Source organism: Falco cherrug, chromosome 16, assembly GCF_023634085.1.
Source record: "Falco cherrug isolate bFalChe1 chromosome 16, bFalChe1.pri, whole genome shotgun sequence".
NCBI lineage: Eukaryota > Metazoa > Chordata > Aves > Falconiformes > Falconidae > Falco > Falco cherrug.
Window position 1 is genome coordinate 6326441 of NC_073712.1, and position 25807 is coordinate 6352247.

At 51.9% G+C, this 25807-nt stretch overlaps 2 protein-coding genes across 3 annotated transcripts in view; one reads left to right on the forward strand and one right to left on the reverse strand.

Annotated features, from left to right (window-relative positions):
* The window catches only part of CNTN2 (contactin 2), a 30009-nt gene extending 5109 nt beyond the window's left edge, over window positions 1–24900 (forward strand). The window contains exons 1-23 of one of the 2 annotated variants that reach the window (XM_055728002.1): window positions 7240–7350; window positions 7470–7590; window positions 12069–12213; window positions 12491–12666; window positions 12993–13088; window positions 13412–13621; window positions 14209–14308; window positions 14572–14747; window positions 15447–15583; window positions 16122–16251; window positions 17146–17296; window positions 17578–17705; window positions 18078–18253; window positions 18960–19080; window positions 19332–19490; window positions 19633–19782; window positions 20529–20599; window positions 20781–21015; window positions 21450–21565; window positions 21941–22127; window positions 22483–22595; window positions 22708–22876; window positions 23569–24900. In XM_055728002.1, coding sequence (XP_055583977.1) covers window positions 7536–7590; window positions 12069–12213; window positions 12491–12666; window positions 12993–13088; window positions 13412–13621; window positions 14209–14308; window positions 14572–14747; window positions 15447–15583; window positions 16122–16251; window positions 17146–17296; window positions 17578–17705; window positions 18078–18253; window positions 18960–19080; window positions 19332–19490; window positions 19633–19782; window positions 20529–20599; window positions 20781–21015; window positions 21450–21565; window positions 21941–22127; window positions 22483–22595; window positions 22708–22876; window positions 23569–23678 — 3111 coding nt within the window. In that variant the 5' untranslated portion in view covers window positions 7240–7350; window positions 7470–7535 and the 3' untranslated portion in view covers window positions 23679–24900. Of the gene's footprint in view, window positions 1–7239; window positions 7351–7469; window positions 7591–12068; window positions 12214–12490; window positions 12667–12992; window positions 13089–13411; window positions 13622–14208; window positions 14309–14571; window positions 14748–15446; window positions 15584–16121; window positions 16252–17145; window positions 17297–17577; window positions 17706–18077; window positions 18254–18959; window positions 19081–19331; window positions 19491–19632; window positions 19783–20528; window positions 20600–20780; window positions 21016–21449; window positions 21566–21940; window positions 22128–22482; window positions 22596–22707; window positions 22877–23568 lie in introns of those variants that run through there. The other variant, XM_005447078.3, reaches the window with a different exon arrangement.
* The window catches only part of RBBP5 (RB binding protein 5, histone lysine methyltransferase complex subunit), a 42854-nt gene continuing 27249 nt past the window's right edge, over window positions 10203–25807 (reverse strand). The window contains exon 14 of the mRNA XM_055728008.1: window positions 10203–12003. Coding sequence (XP_055583983.1) covers window positions 11996–12003 — 8 coding nt within the window. The 3' untranslated portion in view covers window positions 10203–11995. The remainder of the gene's footprint in view (window positions 12004–25807) is intronic.

Below are 25807 nucleotides of genomic sequence, written 5' to 3' on the forward strand. Positions count from 1 at the left end.
GGTTTGCCTGTCTGAGGAGGGGTGGAACCAGAAGAAAACTCCCACTGAGACCCTCTTACAATGAGGTGCCCTGACCCGTGATGTACATGAATGCGCCAACCAATTATTAGGAAAAAGCACTTAAAAGACACAGTGAAAACAGAGTGCTTGAAAACCATGCCTTAATGCAGCTGTCCTGCTGGGATTGTATCACAGCACCCTGCCTGCTCCTTGACCAGGACAAGGAGGACTAGACAGGCCTATTTTGTCCCCCAGGTGAAGCTAAACCGCTCCCTGCCCTAAGCAGGAGTTGCTCTCAGGTGTCCGGATGTCCAGTAACACCCCATATAATCCACTGGGAGAAGCACAGCCTGAGAGCCGTGGCTCTCCTTCCAGCGCTTGGCTCGAGCACGGGTCCATCCAACATCAAGTGATGCAAAAGATACGAGCATGGCAGCCTCCGTCCCCTCCTGGCAGCACAGGGCTCTCCCCAGTCATGCCAGCGATGCTTTTACTGCAGCAGAGTTCCCCATGTCCCACGGGCAGGGCTTTCCCTCCCCTCACAGAGACTTTTCTCCCATCTTTTCCAGGATGCTGGATAATCTCAGCTGCCCTCCCTCCCTAGACACACACCCCCACCACCACTCTGAGCTGCTCCCCTCCACTCGCCTTGGGAGGAAAGAGCAGGAGCCACTGATCAGATATTGATCCTTACCAAGCCAGCTCTAGTACAATCAAATTAATCAGTGACTGATAGGACACAGCCAAGGGGCTGGTGCAGGGTGAGAGCACCCATCCTGGCACATCCCCATCCCAGTTGGTCTCACAGCTCTGGGAAAAGGACGCCCAGAGCCTTTCCTCCCCAGGCTGCCTGCACACCCAGGCACCGGGGGTATTAAACGCTCCCAGCAGCACTGGAATCACCACTGACCACTCACCAGAGCTGTGCTACCCCCCCTCCCCACACACAGACAAGCCCACGCGTGGGTACCCCACGGGTAGGGATGTACACGTGGCAGCCACCTGGCTCCCCCCTGCAGGCTGCACCGCCACGGGTGGTTTAGGCACCGCTGGACACACATGGGACTCTGCCCCTCCACCCATTTCACACACCAAATCCTACTGCCTGCTGCATTCTGAAAAAATTAATTAGGGCCCATGCACACACCACGGGCTCCAGCCCTACCAAGTCTGCTCTGCACAGGGAACGGGAATGGCATCGCTCTGGATGCTCATGTCAAAGGGAGAAGCACATTAGTTTCCATGGATATGGCAATTCAGAATTGCTCCAGATGTAACTTGATTTGCAGAGCACCGCGAGGAAGCCTGCAACATTCCTGCCTAGTCCCACAAGGCAGGACCACAGCACTGAGCCCACTCAACAGAAAGCAGCAGGACCGGAGCCAGACCCAAACAAAACCAAACCAAACCCCAAATAAAATCCCACCCCTAAGTTCTGGGGGTACCCCAGCAAACACAACGAACTTTGCTTCCAGCAGCAAGCAAAGCACGTTTGCACGGTGCGCTGCCCCTAGGTTGGCATTTTGCTGCTTGACTTCTTTTCTAGAAGCCCAGTGTACTGTACAGCTCCTGGGGCGGGCAGGGTGCTGGGGGCTCTTGCCAGGGAGGCGACAGGGACACAAAGGCTGTGCTGGGAGCTAAGACCACAGCTGGGGCAGAGCACCCCAAAGTGGGAGCTGCCAACAGTCTCACAATGCAGCAGCACAAACCAGCCAGGGCTGCAGACTGCACAAAGAACAAGAGCAAGCTCACAGTGCCAGCACGCAGCCACCCCAGCCCCGAGGGAGCTCAGGCCACCCTCCCCAGCCACGCTAATGGGGAAACCCCCGCACCCACACCCTCCTGGTCAGGTCCCACCACCCTACAGCTCCCCACCATCCTCCTCTGGGTGCTTGAATGCTCCCAAACTAAACATTTGCTTCTCTTCTTTCCCCCCTTACCTCTCTCTCCATCACACTCTCCTGTCTCTGCGCTGAGCCGGGAGGGCAAAGCCCCCCCGTGTCTGCAATTACACTAACAAGGGCTGGCTGCAAGTGCTCACACCTGGGGCACAGGGCCAGGGCGGAGGCACCGGCTCGGGGGGCTCTGGCACAGCCCCCTGCTCCTTGCTCGGTGGTGGCTCTGCTCCCATCCCAGGGCTCAGACCCGCTGCCACGGGCCATCTCCCTTGTCCCTGAGCTGGGCTGTTGAAGACCACAGCCATGACACCATGCCTCCCCTGCCCGCTGCCTGCATGGCCCAGGTGTAAAAGCAGCAGCAGCAGCAAGGGCAGGTACGCCAGGCAGGCAGACGAGCCAACGGAAAACACCTGCCTTAATCCACCCCACCTGTCCCCGTCTGCGTGTGTCCCCTTCACCCAGCCACAGCAAAGCCCTCCTGCAGCGTGCAGAGCGTGTCCCCACTTTGTGCCAATGCCTCAGCCCATCGGGCAATAACAAATGCATCCGGACAGCAGAGCCCCAGCTCCAGCCCTGGCTGCGGGTGGCATCGCCATGGCCCAGCAGGGAGCTGCCGGCAGGGAAGGAGGCCGGGCTGTGAGCACCATCTGCTCCCACAGCCTTGGGCTGGAGGCTCTGAGCCTCCTGCACCAGCCTCAGCTCCTCCTGTGCGAGCACAGCCGGGGACAGAGCCCTCCTCCAAGTCCCCACTCCATCCCCTACCGCTGTCCCACTGCCTGGCTCCTCAGAGCAATGCTGGGGTGCAGACAGGGAGCACTGAGCCCGGGGCAAGGGAATGTGCCCATTGCACAGTCCCTGCAGCGGTGACAGCGATGGGCGAGGGTGACAGGGTGGGACAGGGACAACAGGGTGTAGCTGGTGGCCAGGAGCCTCCCCAGGGAGTGCAGCTCATGCTGCTCCTCTCCCTCGGCTCGCACAGCAGAGGCGATTACCTGCCAGAGGCAGAGCCTGTGGGACTTCTGTAAAATGCCAAGAGCGATCCAAACCCCCCTGGGCAGCAGAAAGGGTGCACAGGACCCCCCCAGCTATTGCTAGAAGTGTTTCTGGGACACATCTCTGCTGCAGCTGGTGACAGGTACCAAACTGAGCAAGCGGTGCCCGCAGCACTCCTCCATCGGGTCCCGAGCCTCACCGGGGAGCAGGGTTCCCCCAGGAGCTGCAGACAGGGTTTGGTGTCTGTTACGGGCTGACTGATGAGCCTAGGGAGGGCTGAACTCTGCCGTGAGGCTCTGAACCCCTCTGAGGGTGCCTCTGGTCCTCATTCGGACCTTGGAGACTTCACTGCTTAGGACGGTTTTTGGGTGGCCCAGGATTTCTGCAGCAGCAGCTGCTGCAGGTCTTGGAGGCACCAACAGATCTGAACCCAAAAAAGCTCAAGAAAGGCCAAACCCAGAGCCTGCATCTAACTCGTCCTCTCCGCAGCACAGGCAGTTTTACAAGAGAACAGTTACATCACAATAAAACCACTTGCAACTCCTTGAAACATGCTGTTCTGGTGGGCAAAATGTACCTAACCTTGGTTTCACAAGCCAAAATCCAGCAAACATCAAAAGCATGTCCCTTCTAGCCTTAGCGACGGTCCTTAACAAAAGGGACACTCACAGCACAGGACAAATTCCTGCATCGCCCACCCTCGGGAGCAATCCTTCCCTGGGGAATGCTGCAGCGGCAGGAGCTGCCCCACTTACACACAAATGCTCATCTCATCACCTAACCATGAGACACCGAGTTACATTCATTTATTCTGGTGATATACAGCACTTCGCCTGTGCTGGCCATGTCACCTCTTCTTAAAGCCCATCTCCTACCAAAAGCCATTTCTGGCCCCGCCGTGCCCAGAGTCCTGCTGGAGTCACCTCCTCCAAAGGATGCTGCTGCTGCTCCACAGTCAGAACTGGGGCTGCGGGCGCTGGACCGGGCAGCATCTCCTCTCCCAGAGGCTCAGGAGGACTCGGAATCTCTCTGTAGCTCTTTGCCTCTACAATAACGGATCGTTATCCCAGGTCCCAGGGTCTCCAGAGGAAAGGGCTAATGCACATGTTTTCGAGTGTGCCCATGCCTCCTTGCTACTGGAAGTATTAATGACAGCATCCATTAGCAGGGATGACAGATCCCCTTTCAGTACAACAGAAGGCTCTCGAGTGACTGTCAAAACACCCTATGAAAGGGGGAAAGACCAGATCCCCGTGGGCCCTCTTCTAACTAAGGATGGAGAACAGGGCTAAACATCAGCTGCAAAGCGCATGCCCGTGTTTTGGAGAAGTTGAGAGTCAGATGTGGGATCCACCGCTCAGGGTCATGGCTTTCAGATGCCCCCAAGTCCCAGTGCAGCCCCAGGTGTGACCTCGCAGCGTCAGACCCTCAGGCACAATTTGATCGCAGCACTCAGGCGATGAGACAGTCAGGAACCCGCAAAACAGCATCTGAGAGGATTATTTCATCCAGCCTCTAATTGCAAACAGCGTCAGCACTCATCGAAATTACCCTCTCACGTGTTCGTTTGAAGCGGGCTGTACCTGGAGTTGTCCCTCATTATCACATTCCTGATTTTTTACAAAGGAGTTAAAGCTGGATTCAAAAGGGCAAAGCAGCAGCATCTCCCCGTCCTCCCCCCCCGCAAGAGCCTCCCCACACCCCACCTCAGCCTGCCAAGCCGCAGCGCCTTTCTCGCCAAGCCTTTCTCGCCTCCAGAAAGGGCCCCGAGTATTTCAGGAGCAAACACACATCTGTGTGCGTGGGAAGGATTCTGGAGACATGGAGGGACGGACACAAGGGATTGAGAAGAGACGATGTGAACATGAGGGGTTAGAGTGGATGGGGAGGTTGAGGTGCAAAGAGGGAAGCCGCGGAGCCGCAGCCAACAGCGGAACTGGGGATCAAAGCTGTAGTTTAGATCATAAATCATGAATTGAAAACTAATTAAATAATTTAAATCAGCTTAATATTTACAAGATACCAGCTTTGCTCGGCCGCAGGGGAGGTAGCTGAAGGGGGACCCTGGTAGCAGCATTCCCACAGAAGGGCATCGCAGCTCACCCTCCCGTGCAGATCCCAGCTCAGCCCTCGGGACCACTGCTTGGTTAGGCGAAAGCACCCAGGGGAGGCAGGAGGCAATTTGCTCTAGCTCAAATGCAGCATCTCCATTTCACACAGCAGAAAGTGTAAAGTGCTGATACACCCAGAAAGGTGCCCGAGGGGCAGGAGCAGCCTGGAGGAGCCTCCAGCCTCCCAGGAGGGAGGATGGCCAATGCCGCACTCCCCGACCTCCTCATTGCCTGCTATTGTTAAAAATGGCAAAATCTAGCTTTCCCACACTCTTTCCTACTTGTTTCAAAACTGAGAGTAAGAACGAACAGAAGAAAGCAAAGCTGCAGCCGGGCAGTGCCTTCGTGGGCAGTTCCCGGGGCGCAGGCAGGGGACTCAGCCTCCGAAACCGGGGCTGGCCGTGACAGAGCAAGACTTGCTGCCGCTGGGTGTAGGGACAGCTTCGATGCTCACCGCCTTCCACAAACCCTGGGCACTGGAAGGTGCTGGTGAAGGAACCCAACAGCAGAGAATTGGAGAAGTCAACTTATTAATTAGTGCAGCGCTGGCATTGCCTGCAAGCCCACATCCCAGCGCTGCCTGCAAAACAGATCGAGCTAAAAGCTGGTCCTTGTCCCGAAGTGCTTACGACGTGAGCACAAGACACATGAGAGAGAAGCAAGCAGAGGGTGAAGGCAGGGGAACAATGAGGCAGTGTTCGCTGAAAGGCCGTGGGTTCAGGACACCATTTGGGGCATGATTCTCGTTGACATCAAGTGATTTCATGTGACTGACTCACTTCAGGGTTGCTGGAACAAACTGCGTGGAGCAGCTTTCATGTCAGTGCGTCTGACGCCTCTCTCCGCTCCCTCCCTGGATCGTCCATCTGTAGCAGGGGTCCCTCCTCCCCTGGCCACGCCATGCAATTAAGCACCAGCCTTATTTAGGGGACTATATATATAAAAATATTTAAGCAGTGTGTGAGTGAGCGAAGGGCAGGCAGCTCCGCTCTCAGCACTGGACCGGGAGGCTGGGATCCAGCCCTCCAACCCAAGCAAGATAAAAATTGAGGAGGATTTGGGATGGGGTCTCTTCTAAGCGTGGTAGCAAAATCTTCTCTTTTGGGTGAGGACACAAAGAGGCCAGGTGGCTTTTCCACCCAGCCAGGGTCCCCGGAGGCAGGACACGGAGCAAACACGGGGCTATCGCTGTTTGCTCAGGTGCATTTCCAGGGCTGCTATTAATGAGCGGAGCACTGGATTTTTTAAAGATGCAACGTACAGGGGCTGCATCCCATGGGACAGAAAGCTAATCCCTGCTCGAAGGAGCTTAGGAGCAGTACTGCCTGCTCGGGCAGACAGATGGGCAGGGAGAGGAGTGGAAGCAGCACCAGCTGGAGCAGAGGGATAAGCAGCACTCGCAGCCCACGAGCAGCCCGGCTCTTGGCAGCGCCTCCAGCAGCAACTCACCGGGGGGTGTTTGGGAGGGCACCGGGGAACAGGAGGCCCTGCAGGGCTGTGGGGCTCCTTGATGCATTATTTCAAAAGTGTATTTTAACAAAGAGGGAGAAAAAAAACCAAACCAGCCCAACATCCCTGCTGGAGTTACACAGAAAGAGCTGCGTGTGCTGAAGCTGGTCCCACGGTGGGTTTAGCTGGGAGAGCGCAGGGACCACAGTCTGCACAAACAGCTCGGTGTTTTGTTGGGGATTTTTGCTTTTTGAAAGATCTTGGAAGACGGGAGTCTGCAGAGGGGACTAGAAATCACTGCTCCACCTAATAATGTGTCTCATGGCATCAGGAAATGCCTTGGCACTCCGTCATTTATTAACTATTCAAATGCATTAAACTTAGAAAAAAAGCAAGAACGCCCCAGCCCTGTGCAGCCACTTTGTGCACTCACTTTCCCCTCCGCCTGCAAGGGTGAAGGCACTTGCACGAAGCTCTGCAAGCTGGGGTGCAGCGCACAGTAACCAGCTGGGTCCCCCCAGCCTCTCCAGAACAAGAGACTCGGGGCTGGCACAGTCCCCAAAAGCAGTCACTCCCCGCCTGAAAAGCTTCAATTAAAGATGCCTTTTTCACAGAATAACAAGAACAAATCATTTCCTCCTGCTCCTCCCCTACCAATATCCTGTGTGCTTCTGACTTTGCATTTTTTACTAAAAAACGCTAGGAAGGAAGCATTCCTTTTGGAGGAGGGAGGAAGAATAGCAGATAGGCTGGGAGGAGGACCGATTTCCCAACCAGATCTGTCATGTCAGAAAGAAAAAAAGCTCCTTCAGACCCCTGCGTTCCTCTCCAGGCAGCTGGATGTTTGCTCCCGAGTGACCGTCACCCTGGGCCCGAGGCCAGCGGGGCTGTGCAGCCGGGTGCTGGACCCTCGGACAGAGGCACAGCAACGCTGCCGGGGGGCTGTGCAGCCGGGTGCTGGACCCTCGGACAGAGGCACAGCAACGCTGCAGCTGACGCCCCTCTCTGTCTCTCGCAGGGCTGCTGTCCCCGCTCACCCATAGAGGCTCAGCCGCGGAGGCTGTAACCCAGCCGGAGGTGCAGGATGGGACACGCCACTGGATTTGTCCACACATCCCTAGCTGTCGTCACCTTTCTGGGTAAGAGCAGCCCCTTGCCTCTCTGGGCTGCAGGTTTCCATGAGAGGTGAGATGGGCTGGCAGACATCAAGCGGGACATCACCCGGGGGATGCAACACGCGTGCTGTGCTGCCTGCCCGGCACACGCCTCTCCGTGCTCCGCGGCTGCACCGACGCCAAAGCCTGACCCTCCCCAGCGGTTCATGCAGCCAGGAGACGTGTCTGTGCCACACTCAGCTTCCCTTTGTACCGCTCAAGAAAGAGGACAGGAATGCTTGACACATGTCTCCCCCTTTCTAAACTGCTGTTTAGGTGAAATGCAGGAGATGCAGAACCTCAGGCAAAGCCTGTGCTCGTCCTGGCCTCGGCACAAGGACAAATTTCCTTCTGCTGGCAGGACTCGCTCATGGCGAAGCCACTTCACCTCCTGTTTTTTCTAGGGATGCCTCTTCGGCCATACCCTGACTGCAAAGATTCCCCCATCCATTGGGGACCATTTCTGGATCTCAGGGAATCTCAGGCTGCACTCCGAAGGTCCCTTTTCAGCAGGGAGACATTTCATTTCAGACAACTGAGAATTAGATAATGTCTTCAAGCTAATTCATCATCCCAGGCAGAGACTGCTCGCCTGTCCTTATAAATATCTAATTACCTTTTAATGTTCTCTGGATCCCCGAGGAGGCAGAGGGAGGGGTGGCTGCCCTAGATTGGGAGGCAATTAGCCTGTTTGGAAATTGGTCTGACCCAAATCTGGTAGAGGCAGCAAGATGGAGTTGGGCTCTCCCATTAACCACCTGAGTTCATGCAACTTGCTCCCCATCCAAGCTGGGTCCACAAAAAATGATTCCCTGTAAAGTCTCTGAGGGTTATTTTCTTTTGACCCTTGGCTGATGATGCAATGGATCTCAGGAGCCAGCTGGGACACAGAGAAATGCTCCTGGGGAACACCAGCAAGGGACCAGGGACAAAAAGACTCCAGCTAGAGATCAGGTTCAAGGAAACACTCCAGAGCAGGTGAAGATCCAAAGCCTCCAGGTCTGGGCTGTCAGCTCCAGCCCTGGGAAGCTGGGTCGGCAATGTCACCCCTCCCTCGGCCGTATCGCCGAAAGGATGACTTCCCAGCAGTATTTAAGGGTTTAAAGCTTATGAAGTGCACAGAGATGACTCTCTAACGAATAAGGCTGTCGTGAAAGTCTAAAAATCTCTCTGGCCTTTCTTCATTCAGTAAAAGGCACAGAAAATCTTGAAATCTAAGGCCAGCCAAAGCACTGTCCCTTTGTTCCTCAGAAAGCTTCTCGTTAAAAATAACCCCCTGTTCCTCAGAGAGCTGCTTTTTAAAAATAACCACTTTGATTTTGTGCACGTGTGTGTGTGTGTGTGTGTGTGTGCACGCGCAGATTTCCTATAAAACCAATTAATTGCCCAGCTCCCGCATGTGCCAAGGCTCCAGGCTGTGGTCAGTGCTCCGGAGCTGCCTGTGCTCAATAAAAGGATTGCTGCTGACGTCCTCATAAACTGGAATACATCTTGGAAAACGTTCAACTGAGACATTTATCATTTCCAGGTCTCCAAAGCTAGCACAAAGGGAAAGCATTCAGCCTCCTGGACACCCGGGCTTTCCAGGTCTGACTTTCAACATATTCCAAATACTAATAAGAACATAAAACCTGCCAGAAACGGGCCAGGGCACTGCACAAGGGAGGCACTGGCAGTCCCCTCCCTGCTCACTGCAGTGGCAAAGGAGATAAGGTTTGAGTTTTGTCTCTTCCAGCAATACCTGGTATAAAGTTTGGGATTCTTTTATATGCAGAGATTACTATGCCCTTGATGATGTATTTCAGGGTATAGTATTTTCTCTCCCAAACAGTAGCACAAGCCACTCTTGGAGCACTACGTGAAAGCTTCAAGTGTTTTTGCAGCTGTTTTCCCAAATTTTAATTTTCAGGTGTTCCACTTTCATCTATTCCTATTTATTTTGGTGTTAATATTTATTCTTCCTAATAATGAATGTTGTTCTCAAGAGGCGTATCTACCATAATTTCTGCTCTCCTGGCTGGATTTTAACACAGAAAGTAGGGCTGCATAAGGCATGCCCAATTCTGAGCATGTCACTGTGCTTCTTGCAAATTCAGCTTCCAGGCTTGAAGACCTTTATTTTGTGGTTGTCTTCTCCCCACCATCCAAGTGACAGAGCCCGAGGAACGTACCTCTTCTGGTAACACCCAAAATGAGAGTTCTGGCGTGAGAGAAGTAGCCCAGATGATCAGGCTCGGAGGTACCGAGATTTACCATTCTGCTTAGCTCTCAGTTCCTAGTTCCAACCATATCCTGGTCTTGTAATTGTTTAACTACTTTAATCTAACCGTTGTTTTGCCTAATGAGTAAGATCCAGGCGTTTCACCCCCGACACCAACCAGCCACCTTGGACCTCTAAACAAAAACTTATCTGAGCTTCTGGCATTGATTACATTTGAGAAAATCACTGCCTGGCAGTTGTAGCCCGTAACTCCAGCAGAGAAAAAGGGACAGCAGCAGACAGCAACGGGGTGCAGCCTCTGGGTGGAATCAGAAGGGATGATTAGCGTAATTTGGCTTGATTGGGAAAGAGCATATCGTGAGAGAAGGAATGCCTGTAAGTGTTAATAATATATATTTTATTTGTTAAATAAATAGAAATTATTTACCATATGCTACCTATTAATCTCAGAATGTAAAGCTGTTAAACCTTAATCCATTCACCACCATCTATCGGAACACAATGAATACACTATTTTCTTATTAATTCACGATAATTTTACCTGCTGGTCAGCACAGTTATTTCCAGCTGCGATTTGCTCAGCACAGCCGTTGCTGACCCAACTGAGGGAAAATTTCCAGCTTACACAAGCTTTTCCTTTGTGAATCTAACTAAAGGAAAAAGGCACCTGCGCTGATTGGGAGGGAATACAACCCGCAAAACGCTGCTTCTCTCTCATTCCAAAGTATTAGACACGGGCTACGGTGCCTCTGCCCTGTGTGACACCAGGGACCATCAGGCTCCTGCCCGCATGCGGCTCCCTCGCAGCAGCACATCCCGGCTGAGGGAGCTGATGGTCGGGGTAATTGGCTGGTGCTCGGACACAGGGAGCAGCCGACAGCTGCTCCGAAGCCACAGAGCCAATTAGTGGAGCCCCTCTCCCATCTCAGCCTCATCTCTGCATGCAAGAGCAGCCGGAACATGAGACGAACCCCAGGAGCTACAGGTAAAGGGCTGCTTCCCCCCAGCCCAGGAGAGCTGAGCTGGCCATTCCCTGCTGGAAGTTACTCTTGCATAAAACATCACACTTACTGGAGTCGCTTAATTTAACTAGTGACCATGCTGTGTACTGTAGGGAAGGAAACAGATTGCTGGTTGGCATGGCAGTTTTAAGACAGTTATTAATTCAATTACAAAGCATGGAAGGATCCTGGGGCTAGCTAAGCATCTCGAGGCTTATCGCTGCAGAGGCAGAGGGGACTGTGCTGGGAGCAGGCTGCCTTGAGGAAGCTCCATCCCTGCTACGGGACAGGCACTTCTCAGGGAGCCAGGGAGAGGACAGGCTTGTTGGTGACCGTTAGCCCACTAGCCGCTTCTGCAGCGAGGAGATTTCCAGGCAGCTTTTGCTTTGTTCTTACTTGCACTGCCATTTCCATCGAGCCTGTGTGGAAGGGGGTCTGCCAGTGTTTCTCTGAGACATGGAGTCACGGCGGACAGCTGGCATTTTCCAGCGAAACGGCATCACCACGCCAAAGGGTGGCCCAGACACGGTAGGAGAAGGCAGGCAGGTTCTTCTCTTCCTCATGTGCCGATGGCTGAGCCATACCCGTGACGGCAAGATCAGAACCAAACCCGTGTCTACACACGACAAAGGAAGCTTCAAGTTCATCCCATGAGTTGAACAGCAGAACCGATACCTGCACAGCGCTGGTGGGCAACCAGCAAGCAGCAGGTTTGAGTTGCCAATGTTGCAGATGTTGCAGATGCAGGGATGGAGGGGATCTGCCAGGTGGCTGCAGGGAGGCAGCAGCAGAGCTCCGAAGACCCAGGTTCTGCTGTCTCCTCCCTCGTCCTGGAGATGACTTGGGAGGAACCGACCAGCTGAAGTTTGTACAGGCAGAGGAACCAGCACGTTCTAACTGCCAGGGACAAGGAGGGCAACCAGTGGTTCCCAGCTCCAGTCTGTGCACGGTTTTCCAAGAGGCGTGTGGCAGTACTCCTTCATCAGCATGTCTTGAAGCATGTCTGGTCCCTCTGGCACAGCAGGGATGGTGTGAGATGCTCGGTGGGAAATGCAAGCTATATACCCGCAGCCACGGCTGGGGCTGCGCTGCGGTAACAGATGGGTTGTGATTTTCAAGTTGTTCCTTCTTTTAGTCCAGATGCAGTTGTGATGCTGCCAGGGACACCCTACAAAACTAAAAATGAGAATTTTTAGAAAAAACTAAATTGAGCTGAGCAGGTTTTTTCCCCTCTCTTGCAGTTTGGTGCCAAGCCCAGAGTAGCATGAGGAACTACGGGCCGGTGTTTGAGGAGCAGCCTGTGCACACCCTCTTCCCTGAAGGCTCAGCAGAAGAAAAAGTCACGCTGGCTTGCCGAGCAAGAGCCAGTCCCCCTGCGACCTACAGGTGAGCTCCCCTGCTCTCTCTGTACCGGGGCTGGAATGCAACCGCCAAGAATTTTGCCTTCTGTTCTCCACATTGATATAAAGAAAATCACTAATGTAGGAATCGGCCTCCTCATCCACACATGATGCGCCGTCCCTCCCAGGTCACAGATATAAATCTGACTCAAATCCCAACACAGCACAGCTGGAAAAAACAAGCAAGCACAGCCTCCCACGAGGCACCACGAGTGCTGCGATGAATATTTACCCCCCTCACTCTTTACACTTGCTCTTGGCAGGTGGAAGATGAATGGCACAGAGATAAAGATGGAGCCAGATTCCCGTTACAGGCTGGTTGCAGGCGACCTAGTGATAAGCAACCCCGTGAAAGCCAAGGATGCTGGCTCCTACCAATGCGTGGCATCTAATTCCAGGGGCACGGTGGTCAGCAGGGAAGCTTCCCTCCGCTTTGGCTGTAAGTTTGTCTCCACAAGGTCAATAAAACGCAGCTACAGTTACGCTGGGGGTAAACTAAGCCCCTCTGCTCGCATGAATAACAGTTGGAGAGAAGCTCTCCTGTGCATGATACCCAACATCATCCCCCGGAGAAATCCCCTGGCGCTTTCCATTAACATGGAGGGGCAGTAGGAATCTGATGCACTACAGAGAAAATCAGGAATATTTTTGGATCTCCCTCTGTACGACTACTGAAAAGACAAGTCTATGGAGGGAGAGATAAAACATAGCATTTCCACCAGCTGTTTTCTTTGCCCATGGACAGGTTTCACTTTGCATGTTCAGTTTTGCAGGAATTCTCCGCAGAAGAGCGAGACCCCGTGAAGATTACAGAAGGCTGGGGAGTGATGTTTGCCTGCAGCCCCCCTCCCCATTACCCAGGTAGGGGTTTGCGTTTCAGCATTGCCACCAGCAGGGATTAGCGGCGCTGCTGGTGCCAGGCAGAGAGAGGCCACAGAGCAAGCGATTCCCAGACATGTGAATTACTCTTTGCTTTTCTTTGGGAATTTTAGGGAAGCAAATTTTTAAATTCAGGCTCTGTAAAGCAACAAAACAGAGGTAGGGCTTAGCACATGGAGAAAACAAGTACCATCCAAGGACCAGCTTCAGCTTAGACTGGTCTGGGAGACAGCCTGCCAGGTTTAGTCCCACCCGAGAAGACACAGGCAACTTGTGCAGTTTGTTCCTTTTTCTCTTCCCCCCAGGCTTATCCTACCGATGGCTCCTGAATGAGTTTCCCAATTTCATCCCAGCCGATGGAAGGCGTTTCGTCTCTCAGACCACTGGAAACCTTTACATTGCCAAGACAGAAGCTTCCGACCTGGGGAACTACTCCTGCTTTGCCACCAGCCACATCGACTTCATCACCAAGAGCGTTTTCAGCAAGTTCTCCCGGCTCAGTCTCGCTGCAGAGGGTCAGTGCTCTTGCATTATCAGGAGGGAGACTGGGCAAAACGCAGAAGAGACAAGCCACCACAAAGCACTCAGGCTCCACAGGGCACCAGCGGTGCACAAATCACCCACCAGCTTCTCAGGGGAGCTTAAGAGCTTACCAAAATACTAACTGGCCGGAACCTGGGGGAAGCAGCCCTTTCTCCAGGCTTCGCTGCTTGTGCAGCTACAAACCCCATCAGCGGGGTTTCTCTGTTTGTAAAAGAGACACGGCACAAGGTGCAGCCTGGGTGGGCTCACAGATCCCTGGAACCACTCTCCTCTGCCTCTGGTGACCTTGCAGAGGTGCCCCTGCAGATACTTCTTGGGCTGGGCAAAGGGAGTTAAGCAGGTAGGAAGAAATAGTCCTGAGATGTGGTAAAGAGATTTCTAGAGACTTTAGTAAGAGCTGTTTTAAAAAGGAAATCAAATTTAGCTTCTATTGCCTTACCCAAACGCACAAAGCTTTTGGAAAGTAGCATAACCTTGCAGGTACCTTTGCCCTTTAAGACCTCACGTGTGCCACTTTAAAGTCATCCAGAACTCCCCAACAGTGCTTTCCTTTTCACAGATGCCAGGCAGTATGCACCCAGCATAAAAGCCAGGTTTCCTGCAGACACCTACGCTCTGGCTGGGCAGATGGTGACTTTGGAGTGTTTTGCCTTTGGAAAGTGAGTGCAGCGTCTGTATCGCTCAGGCTCAGGACGGGGAGGGTATTGCAGAACCTGTAACTTCCACAACCCCTCTCTTCTGGTCTGCTGTAGACCAGAGATGGAGGGGGAAGAGGGAGGAATTGGCTAAAGCCATCTGTCCTACTGGCCAAAGCCCAGCTGGGATGGGACCTGGGTGGCCAAACGGGGACTGAGTTACACTGAGCTGTAAGGCGGCACGGGGTACCGGAGAGCTGGCCTTCACCAGGTTTACTTTTACATAGCCCTGTTCCTCGAATAAAGTGGAGGAAGCTGGACGGCTCACAGTCCTCCAAGTGGATCGGCAGTGAGCCCCTCTTGCAGATCCAGGATGTTGGCTTTGAGGATGAAGGCACTTACGAGTGTGAGGCTGAAAACATCAAAGGGAGAGACACCTACCAGGGCCGCATCATCATTCAAGGTAACACATTTAAACATGTGCCTTTCCAGAGCACAGCAAGATGCCCCAGGCAACAGACTGAGCCTCTGGGAGTAAAATTACCACCTCTGATCCTGCCTTGTACCAGCCCTAATTAAACCTGTTGCAAAGCCCTAACAAAGACCTGCAGAGATTACTGATACCTTTCCTTGGTGGATACATTTAGGCTCTAGCAAGTAGAGAGAGATCTCTTAACTTGCTCTAAAATAACTCTAGTAAAATAAGGTAACCAGGGAAGGAATCATAGCAGTAAAAATCAAACTTGGCTCTCAACCAAGGTCCTCTCCAAGCCTGGAGTGCTTCCACAAGGGGTAATGCTTGGAGCTGTTAATAGATCTAGTCAAGTTACAAAACTTAACCTGGTTATCTTAGCCTGAATCCAGTCTCCTGAAGTTCAAAATTGACTGCATTACTCTTAAGAAAAGAAACCGTAAGGCTCTTCCTCAAATCTGGATTCTGCCATAATTTTGTGCAGTCCACATGCACAGCTGCAGCCAGACCCTTCGAGGACTCAGCCTTGCATGGCTGCACAAAAGGCAAAGGCTGTTACTATGGTGAAACACGCTGTGATAAATAAATCTGCCAGCAGAGATGACACAATGAGCATCCTTCTGCCTGCCTGGCACAACAAACCTCTCATCTGATCATCTTGGCTCTGCCACCTCTCTTGCTCCTTTGCAGCTCAGCCGGAGTGGCTGAAGGTGATCACAGACACAGAAGCCGACATCGGGTCCGACCTGCGCTGGAGCTGCGCGGCTGCCGGCAAACCCAGACCCGCGGTGCGATGGCTTCGGGACGGGCAGCCGCTGACCTCCCAGGTACCACCGCACAGGGCTGGCAGCGAGGGCAGCGCAGCCAGTGCACACCAGAACTCGCAGTACTGAACCTGCTACTCCAGACTTAGACCCTCTCCTGCCTCGCTGCAAATGCATCTCAACCCCGTTTTATCACCCCGCATCCCTATTCCATGTGCCCCCCATGAGGCTGCAAAGCAATGCCACAGTCCTTACCCGCAGCAAGTTCCTTCTCCCGTCACTGCCATCCCAGCCATTGCTTCATGCAACTACAGGAACTCACAGCCAGTTATCAGGGCGGAAAATAACACCTTGTACCTGTCTTTGTATGACCTGCACGTTGCTGCTCAGGCACTCAGAAGTCTCAGCAAACAGAGCGCAGTGATGTGGGGTACCGATTGGACAGACCTAAAATAAAATGTCCTGTCTTTTCTCCCATGGAAAACCAGGCTGGCTTCAAACTGGCCTAAGGGTCTGTAATGAAACTCAACCCTGAAGGCACCAGGATTGAGTTCCATTGTTGTTTTTCTCACCTAATGGGTTCATCCTCTTGTTTGCACAGAACCGCATCGAAGTGAGCGGTGGAGAGCTGAGATTTTCCAAGCTAGTCCTGGAGGACTCTGGCATGTATCAGTGTGTGGCTGAGAACAAGCATGGCACAGTATATGCAAGTGCTGAATTAACAGTGCAAGGTAATTTCTCATTTCCCAGTGCTCTGGGTTTCAATGGGACACTGAAGCATTTTAGTTCTCTTCCTAATATCCTACGCTTGCAATCTCAGAGTAAGATAAGAGCAGACAAAAACTGCTTCATTCACCATTGAAATATAGTTGCTGGTTCAACAAGACACTCTACAACCCTTTAAAATTGAAATCTTGTGTAAATTCAGTAATGCTGAAAGAGAACAAGGACATCTGTTTAGCTACAGAAAGTGTACAGGACAGACAGCAGCACCACAAGCTCTCTTCCACTACACAGCCTTCCTCTTTTTGGAGGAAAGAGGTCAAAAAAATTAAAAAAAAATTATTTCAGTATCCATTCAGCCCGCTTTGATGGATGGTGACTGGAACTGGACCGATGCCAAACTTGTTCCACATTAGTCTAAAATCTTGTCTCCTCACGGTCAGTAGATGCCAGAGATAAATTAACAGACCTAAGCATCAACTGTTCAACACTGCAACGCATGAGGGCAACAGATAAAACCCAATTCTTTCTTTGCAATTCCAGAAGGAGTTTTAGGCAAGCTGGATGTCTGCATTGGTGACTTTGGTCAGGACATTGAAGAGAATATCCTCTACATTTTCAAAAGCAGCTGTTCTTGTGTCTCTCAAAGACCTTGCACTTGTTAGGGTCACACCCCATTGCTACGTACGACACCTGTCTCACGTAACACCTGCCTCGGCAGGCGTTAGAAACCACCCGGCAGCAGAGGAATCACTCCTTCATCTTGCTCGCCAGATATTGCCATGCTTCTGTTACCAAGCCATCCAACAACAGATCAATACCTAGTTACGTGGCAGTTAAAATGCTCACCTAGCAGGGTTTTCTCATCATTCCTTAATCCTCTTTTTTTTTCCCCCCTGTAGCCTTAGCACCAGATTTTAGACTAAACCCAGTGAAGCGACTGATACCCGCAGCCCGAAGTGGGAAGGTCATCATCCCATGCCAACCACGAGCAGCACCAAAAGCCACTGTGCTCTGGACCAAAGGGACTGAACTTCTGATCAACAGTAGCAGGTAGCAGCACAGAGTCAGCTTCTACCTAGAAACCGTTTCTAAAATCACATTTTTTTCTTGCCAGAAGACTGGACTTGATGACCCAAGTGTGCTGCTACAACCCTGAACATAAGCCTTTGGTTATTCCTCTAGTTTCTTCTTTAGAAAACTCCTACTCAATACTTTGCAGTCGTGTCTTTATCACCAGTTTCTCTAAAATCAGCAAGCGCTGGAAATTGTCAGGTGCACAGAGTGAACAGACATTTTAACCTTCCTCTTGTATGGTTCTCCTTCCTTTCCAGGGTGACTATTACCACAGATGGCACCTTGATCCTCCAGAACATCAGCAAATCCGATGAGGGAAAGTATACCTGCTTTGCTGAGAATTTCATGGGCAAAGCCAACAGTACTGGAATCCTCTCTGTTCGAGGTAGAGATGTTTGTCTTGATTTGGGGTCAATCGAGCAACAAACGTCTAAGAATGCCGTGATGTCCTATTTCTCCTCTCCTTGTACTCCCGAAAATCAATGCAGTGCTCAGGGAATCAAAGACATTTCAGCCTGTGGAGCAGCAAACCTTCTGCCTGACCCACCAAATCAAACCAACCAACAACTGCTCCTGGAGAAAAGCATTTCCATTCCCTAACCACTGCAATCCCTCATCTTCCTCCCGCAAAGCTACAGCTGTTTGAGAGGGATGACAAGTTGGAAAGTGTTAGTTGGTTTGGATGCTCTGCAGGATTCATATATACCTTGTCCACGGACATTTGCAGCTAACGGCCCTCCCTGCTCTTTCTCTGCAGATGCCACCAAAATCACATTGGCACCATCTAGCGCAGACATCAATGTCGGTGAAAACCTCACCCTGCAATGTCACGCATCCCACGACCCCACCATGGACCTAACCTTCACCTGGTCACTAGACGATTTCCCCATTGACTTTGACAAGTCTGAGGGGCACTATCGGCGCGCCAGCGTGGTGAGTAGAAAGGGCAATTATGTACCATCAAAAAGGGCAGAAAATTAATGCCAGCCTCTTCGTTTTCACGTTTGTGGTGGGCTGACCCTGGCTGGAGGTGAGGTGCCCACCAAACCTGCTCTGCTGGACAGCAGAGAGGAAACATAACGAAAGGCTCGTGGGTGGAGATAAGGGCAGGGGGAGATCAGCCACCAGCTGCCGTCACAGGCAACACAGGCTTGACTTGGGAAAATTGATTTTTTACCAATCAAATCAGAGTAGCATAACAAGAAATAAAATGAAATTTTAAAGCACCTTCCCCCTACCCCTCCCTTCCTCCCGGGCTCAACTTCACCCCCGATTTCTCTCCCCGCTCCCTGCAGCGGATGGGGATGGGGCTGCGGTCAGGTCACAGCCCTCCTCCAGCGTGAGCCCTTCTGCAGTTCTTCACGACCCGCTCCAGCGTGGGTCCCCCCCGCGGGCACAGCCGGGCCCAGCGGGGGTCCCTGGGGGGTCCCCAGCCCTGCCCCAGCCAGCGGCGGGTCCGACTGGGAACCGGCTGGCACGGGATCCGATGGACATGGGGGAAGCTTCTAGCAGCTTCTCACAGAAGCTCCCCCCATTACCAAAACCCTGCCGTAAAACCCCAGTGCAACGTCAAACGCTGGACCGTGCCATCAGGCGTGTTCAAACGCTCTCCTCGCTGTCTTTTCTCTTCCCCACGCAGAAGGAAGCTATCGGGGACCTCAGCATCTTCAACACCCAGCTAAAGCACTCGGGGCGGTACACGTGCACTGCCCAGACAGTTGTGGACAGTGCTTCGGAGTCAGCCACGCTGACTGTCAGAGGTAATGTCTCTGTTGTAAGGTCCCCTGCTCCTTACAAGCCCGAAGCAACAGCACGGTCCTTGCAAGGAATCATCTCGCTCTTCCCTTGCGACCATCTAATATTTGAACTGGATGGGATATGCTTATGAGCTTCTGGAGGCTTCCAGAAAAGAAAGGCCTGATTTGAATTTGTGACTTGCACAATATAAAGACCGATAAGCCTCCAAATCCTTCATCTTCGCAATATGTCCCTCTGTCTCCCATCATCCCAGGACCTCCAGGCCCCCCCGGGGGTGTGGTGGTGAGAGACATCGGTGACACCACCGTCCAGCTGAGCTGGAGCCGTGGCTTTGACAACCACAGCCCTATCGCCAGGTACATCGTGGAGGCGCGGACCCTCCTCTCCAGCAAATGGAAGCAAATGCGTACCAGTAAGTGTCCTGGGGGCAGCGGTGGTGGCACAGCCCGTGCTGGCCGTGGGGCACCAGCTCGCTGGCACGTTCCTGCTCTGTGCTCATACGCTGGCTGCCACTCGCTCTATTTCTTCTCCTCTCGTGTTATTGGATTATATAGATCCTGTAAATATTGAAGGCAATGCAGAGACAGCCCAGGTGGTGAACCTCATTCCTTGGATGGATTATGAGTTTCGGGTCTTAGCGAGTAACATCCTTGGAGTTGGGGAGCCAAGTCTACCCTCCAGCAAAATCCGTACCAAAGAAGCAGGTATGTGCAAATATGCTCAGAGGTAGAAAAAGGAATCAGGGGTGCCTGTCCCAACATGCTGGAGGGGAAGGCTGGCTTGCAGCATGCCTTGGTCCCAAACAATTAATCATCTCCGGAGAGCTCCTAGAGGTGATGCCATCACAAAATTTTCTGCCTTTTTGCCCATTTCACACGTCAAAGACACGCACTAGAGCTGGCAGCTAACTTCACCAGCATGAGATACAATACATTCAACCATTATAAATCCTAGTTTCAAATCCTGTACCTTCTGGGCAGTAATGCTTAGAAAGGGGAAAGAGCCCTGCTCTAGCACAGAGCACAGCTCTGTAAAACAGACAAGGTAAATTTCCCAGCAAATGGCTGTGAACGTTCATTCTATCTTCTGCTGCTTGAACGTGCAAGCAGAAGGGCTGTAAAAACAGCAGGAGAACCGCTCTCAACATACCAAATGCATATTAACTCCTTTCTAATAAAAGCTCTCCTCTGTATCACTGCTTCTGAGCTTGATTCTCGTCCCCTTGGAGACATGCTGCCTCCAAATAAGCTCGTCAGGCACCAGCCACTATTCCAGACCTGATTTTCACAAAGATCTGAAATACTCATGGTTGAAAATCTAGAGACGAGCACTTTCATATGAGCTGTCAAAGCCTGGCTACTCCCAGACCGCGCCGTGTCTGTGCTCATCTTCATCACTGTGGTTTCCTTAACCCAACCCGTGCTTCTGCTTTTGTTTCGGGACCTGACAGCACCGACTGTGGCACCATCTGGGCTGAGCGGAGGTGGAGGGGCTCCCAACGAGCTCATCATCAACTGGACAGTAAGTCAGCAGCCGTGGGCGCGGGGAGAGGGCCGAGGGGAGGAGCACGTGCCATTTCTTTGGGGAAATCAGTATCGCAATTACAATTCTGATACGAGGCTGAGCCAAACACGGGGCTTAGTCCAAAGCTTCGCTCGTTTGAACGGACCAAGGCTCCTCTCTCTTTCCACCCCCCACACAGCCAACGCTGCGAGACTATCAGAATGGAGATGGCTTTGGCTACATCTTGTCATTCCGCAAGAAAGGCACCCAGGGGTGGCTGACAGCAAAGGTGCCGCACGCAGAATCGCTGCACTACGTCTACCACAACGAGAGCATCGGCCCCTACACCCCCTTTGAAGTGAAGATCAAAGCGTACAACAGGAAAGGAGAGGGACCGGAGAGCCTCACTGCCATCGTGTACTCTGCAGAAGAAGGTAAAGAGGGAGCGCGGAGACTCTGAACTCACTCCGCTTTGTTCAACCAGCCACCATGTCCTCAGCTCCCTGCAGAGCTGTGCCTGGGAGCTCAGCAACGGCAGAGGTTTCTTTTGCTCGAGGAACAGCTGACAGTGATTTCAGCATAACATTTACCTTCTACTTCAAATACACCGAGAGATGTTTCCCTACGCCCAGCCGTGACTGTACACCCAGAGCTCCAGAGCCGGCACGGATGCTCACAGCAGACAGCTGTGGCTCAGCTTGTCCTACTAAGTCCCTAAATCCCTTCCCCTTGCTTTGCTCCGTAGACATAATACCAGCCGTCTGGCTGCACGGTAACGGTGCTGCAGGAAAGCCCTTCATCTCAGTATGGTGACTATGCTGCCCAGAGCTAGGAAAAGGATTTTATTTCCTCTTGTTGTCTTTTTCAGAACCAAAAGTGGCTCCTTTTAGAGTTATGGCCAAGGCTGTTCTGTCCTCAGAAATGGATGTGTCCTGGGAGCCCGTTGAGCAGGGAGATATGACTGGAGTGCTTCTGGGCTACGAGGTACGAGTCTGCCATGGGAATGAGAGATGCTGAAACTGAGATCGGGAAACCCAGCAAAGAAAATTGCCCCAGGCTAAGTGAGGTGAAAGGAAACAGCATTTTGTTTCCAAAGATGGAGGATAATTAATGGACAGCACGAGGCTCTTAACGGGGCCAGTACTACTGCTCACAAGAGAGCTTAGTAAGAGAGAAAAATCCGTTTTTTTCCCTGCTTGCTTTTCCACACAGGCTGTAACCTTATTCCCGGGTACATACTAAGCAAAATGCACCGAAACAAACACCAAAGAGTCTCCAGCACTGGCTGTAGATGGACTGAGTCTGGCATTTGCAGAGGCCTCCATCCTTACCAAACCCATCATATCCTTTTCTATTCAGATCCGGTACTGGAAGGACGGTGATAAAGAGGAGGCGGCTGACCGAGTGAGAACCGCGGGACTGGTCACATCGGCTCACGTAACTGGCCTAAACCCCAACACCAAATATCACGTGTCAGTCAGAGCCTACAACCGGGCTGGAACTGGCCCCCCCAGCCCCTCCACCAACGTCACGACCACAAAACCACGTGAGTGAGCCCTGCCCAACTCCGTTGTGCACACTGTACGCCCTGGGGCTGCTGCTCCCTCCAGAGGATCCCCAACGATCAGCTTTTTTATCTTGGTGCTCTAACACCCTTTTAAATAGTCCATAAAACACTTCCCTGAATTTCCTCAGATCAGTCTCGTGGTCTGTGTATCGCACAACTGAGAAGACCTCTGCTCAGAGTGATGTTTGGGGGGATAATCCCCTTTAAACTGATGACAGGGGTGCCATCAGTCCCGCTGACTAGTCACAGAGTCTCGGGAGATGGTTGTAACCAGCACAACCTTCTCATCAACCCCCGACTCATTGAATCTCTTGTCTTGTTTTGTATCTCTTAGCACCAAAGAGGCCACCTGGCAACATCTCCTGGACTTTTTCTGGGTCTACGGTCAGCATCAAGTGGGACCCAGTGGTGGCGAAGGCGGAGGAGTCTGCAGTTACGGGGTACAAGGTACAGGCAGCACGTAGCTGGCCTTCTCCTATAGGTGACCCTAAGGAATTCACCTTAACAAACATAACATTCACCTTAGCGAACATAAACTCAGACGTGCCTCTTCCAACAGATGCTTTACAGGCAGGATTCCCACTCTGCTCCCACACTATTCCTGGCCAGCAAGAGCCGGATCGACATCCCTGTCCCTGAAGACTTCACTCACGCCTTCGTACAGATCAGGGTGACGGGCCCTGGGGGAGATGGAATCCCAGCAGAAGTTCACATCCTCCGAAACAGTGGTAGGTGTGCTCCCCTGCCTACACACGCTCCATGCACGGACACTTTACAGGGTGCTCCACAGACCACCGCAACAGCAGCTCCGAGAGAGGAGTGAATTTGCTACCACCGTTCTTTGATAAGCCGTACCTCCTCCCCTACCCGGCCATAGCACAGCGTAACCACAACAAATGCTATGATGTTTTAAAATCCCACTCTCCCCTCCAGGAATAGAGGGGAACCTCCCACCCCTGGGTTTTAGCCCACTCTAGAACTGGTCCTTGGCTCCCTTGTGCTGTTCATTCAAAGGAACTTCTGATGTCTCCCCTTCCAGCCCTCCCCAGCTCCCCCCACCCCCCAGACTGGGCAACCTTTCAGCCCACTCTGAACCCACCTTGACTACTTGCAGCTCAAGTCCTCGAGGCCCCACGCCAGCCCAACTTACATTCACTAAGGGCGAAATCCTGACTTCGTGGTGCCCCGACCCCAACTCCCTTGAGTTCCCTTGATTCGGGGGGTAGGTACGCAGCGCCCACCTCCAAATTCTCATTTCAAGCACAAGTGTTCCCGGGAGGTCCACCAGCGACAATCACAACACGAGCACATAGAAATCCCAAAACTAACACGTTGCTGACCTCCCCAACTCTTCGCTCAACACATCCAGTTGTGTCTGTGCAACAGGACGGTTGCTCCTTCCCTGTTCCCTTTCTTTCAGGGACAAGTATGATGGTGGAAGACTCTGTGACGAGACCAGTGCCACATGCCATCGTTATTACAACTAACTCTCTACTAATGGTGGCCTTGATCAGCTACCTGGAGCTCTGACGATGGCCAGCGCAGCAGAGGACTCCCGGACACCTTCCTCCCAAGCCACTGGGGAACTCCTTAACATCTGGCTGCTGCAACTTCCAGTTTATACCACAGCAGCACTACAGAGAAAGGATTTGACAATGTTGTTGGAAGGGAGGAAGAAAGCAGCAGCTGTTTTGGTTTGTTTTGGAAGAATATAAGCTTTCATACAAGACATGGGTCTTTAACCGATTAAATTTTTTTTTAAAGAAAGGAGTAAAACAAAGAAGAATTCTACGTGAATTCTGACAGCCAACTGCCCAACACACTGTATCCAGTAGGTTTTCTGCCTTATGAAGCCATGTACTAAAATAACCAGACTGCTAAATCTGACCTTTTTTTTTTTAATATGTACAGTGAATTTTGGGGGGGTAAGGGGAGGATGGGGACTGAGGATTTGACAGCGATCAGCATGTTCCATACCAATCCCAGTCACAGCCATCTCTAATGACTTATGGGACAGGATTTTTTTTTTCTCCCTCCCCTCCCCCAATATGAGCCAAATTCTGCAGCAACCAGCCCAAGGAGATAAAGCCACAAGAGAGACTGAGCTCTGCCCCATCCTGAAGATCAGATGTGAACAGAATTTAGATTGTGAAAAGCTTTTTTTACAACACTGGTGTTAACTTGCAACCCCAGCCTATTGTCTGTATCAACTGTTACACTGTGAGGTGCAACGTTCAATGTTATCCATATCCCACATGCTTTTGGGGTGTTTTTGTTATACTGTTTGCTTCTTTCCTTTTTGTTTGGGGGAGGAGAAGGGGTAAGCAAAAAGGAGATACTTTTCTAGCATCTGCTAATTCAAAGAGGTGGTTCTGCTTAATAACAGAGATGTCAACATACCCAATTTCCATAGAGAGGGTCTTAAAGGAGGAAGAAAAAGGAATATGACATAATTTAAACAAGAACTGGAGGCTGAAGGAAGCCGTCACTGGGGCAACAAGGAAAATCTGGACTCAGTCAGATTCACCTCCCCACACAAACGGTTCTGAACAGCCAACATGCCAGTCTCCCCTCGGGATGCCCGTCAGTCAGGCTGGTTTTCAGGCCCAAGGCTGACCCAGCTGATGGAAATGGGAGGGCTGATACCCCAAAGAAGTACAGGGATGCCGAGGTGCACCATTAACTAAAACAGCTGGGGACGTTGCGTGTTAAAACCTCTCTGTCTCCCAGTAAAGCAACTGACCAAAGCTAACGTGCAGCTGATTTCTGTTGCTTGCCGGTCAGATCCCAAGCATGCTTGTAGGGACCTTTACCTGCCTGGACCTTCCTCCTTCCCAGAGGACAATACTGCTGGCCTGAGCAACCTCAGTTCCAGAATTACCCGAGAAAGGGCTACACTTGCAGGACTGTGCAATGGCAAGGTGCTCGCATGCGGTTTCTATACTAGATGCCAATTCCTTGCCCTCGCTAATCATTTTAAAACTACCGTGTCCTAAGCCTTAGCCAGCTTTGGAGAGATTACATGCATAAATCCCTGGCTTCCTGGAGTTATGCCTATTGTATATATCCATAGTACCCCATCACATGCTTTTTAGCATTTGGGCTACCCTAGAAGCAAGAAGGTAAATATACCGGTAGGTTCACACGGCGTGATGCGAACAGCAAGGCTCTAGGCTGAGGAAGAAGGGCTCCTCTGTGTTTAGTAAACCAGAGAAATAAGAAATAGGCAAAGAAAAATAAACTTAATGAAAGAGTCCAAACATTTAGAGCACGGCTGCAGCAAAAGGAAAGGGTACCTCGCTGTTTCCCTTATAAATAACACCGGGGATAAGGTGGAAGAAGGAAGTCGACAGCTCCCGGTGACACGTGGCAGAGTGAGGCAGGGAGCCATTCCCCCCGGAGCCTCCTCCAGGTCCCTCTGCTGCTCTCCATGAATCACCCCCTCGGTCCCTCCAGCAGGCTGAAACACTTCTTTCAGAAGGGCAACAGCTAAATATAAATGATATTTTTGTACGATTTATGTTCACGAAGATTTTAAAATATTTTCGTTGATGTCTGGGAGCTTTGTTTGGCAAAATCTTTTATGTTGTTAATTTGGCATTTTTGTTCTCACCTCCATCTTGCTGGGCCTTCAACCTTTCTCCCACAAAAGATGGGAT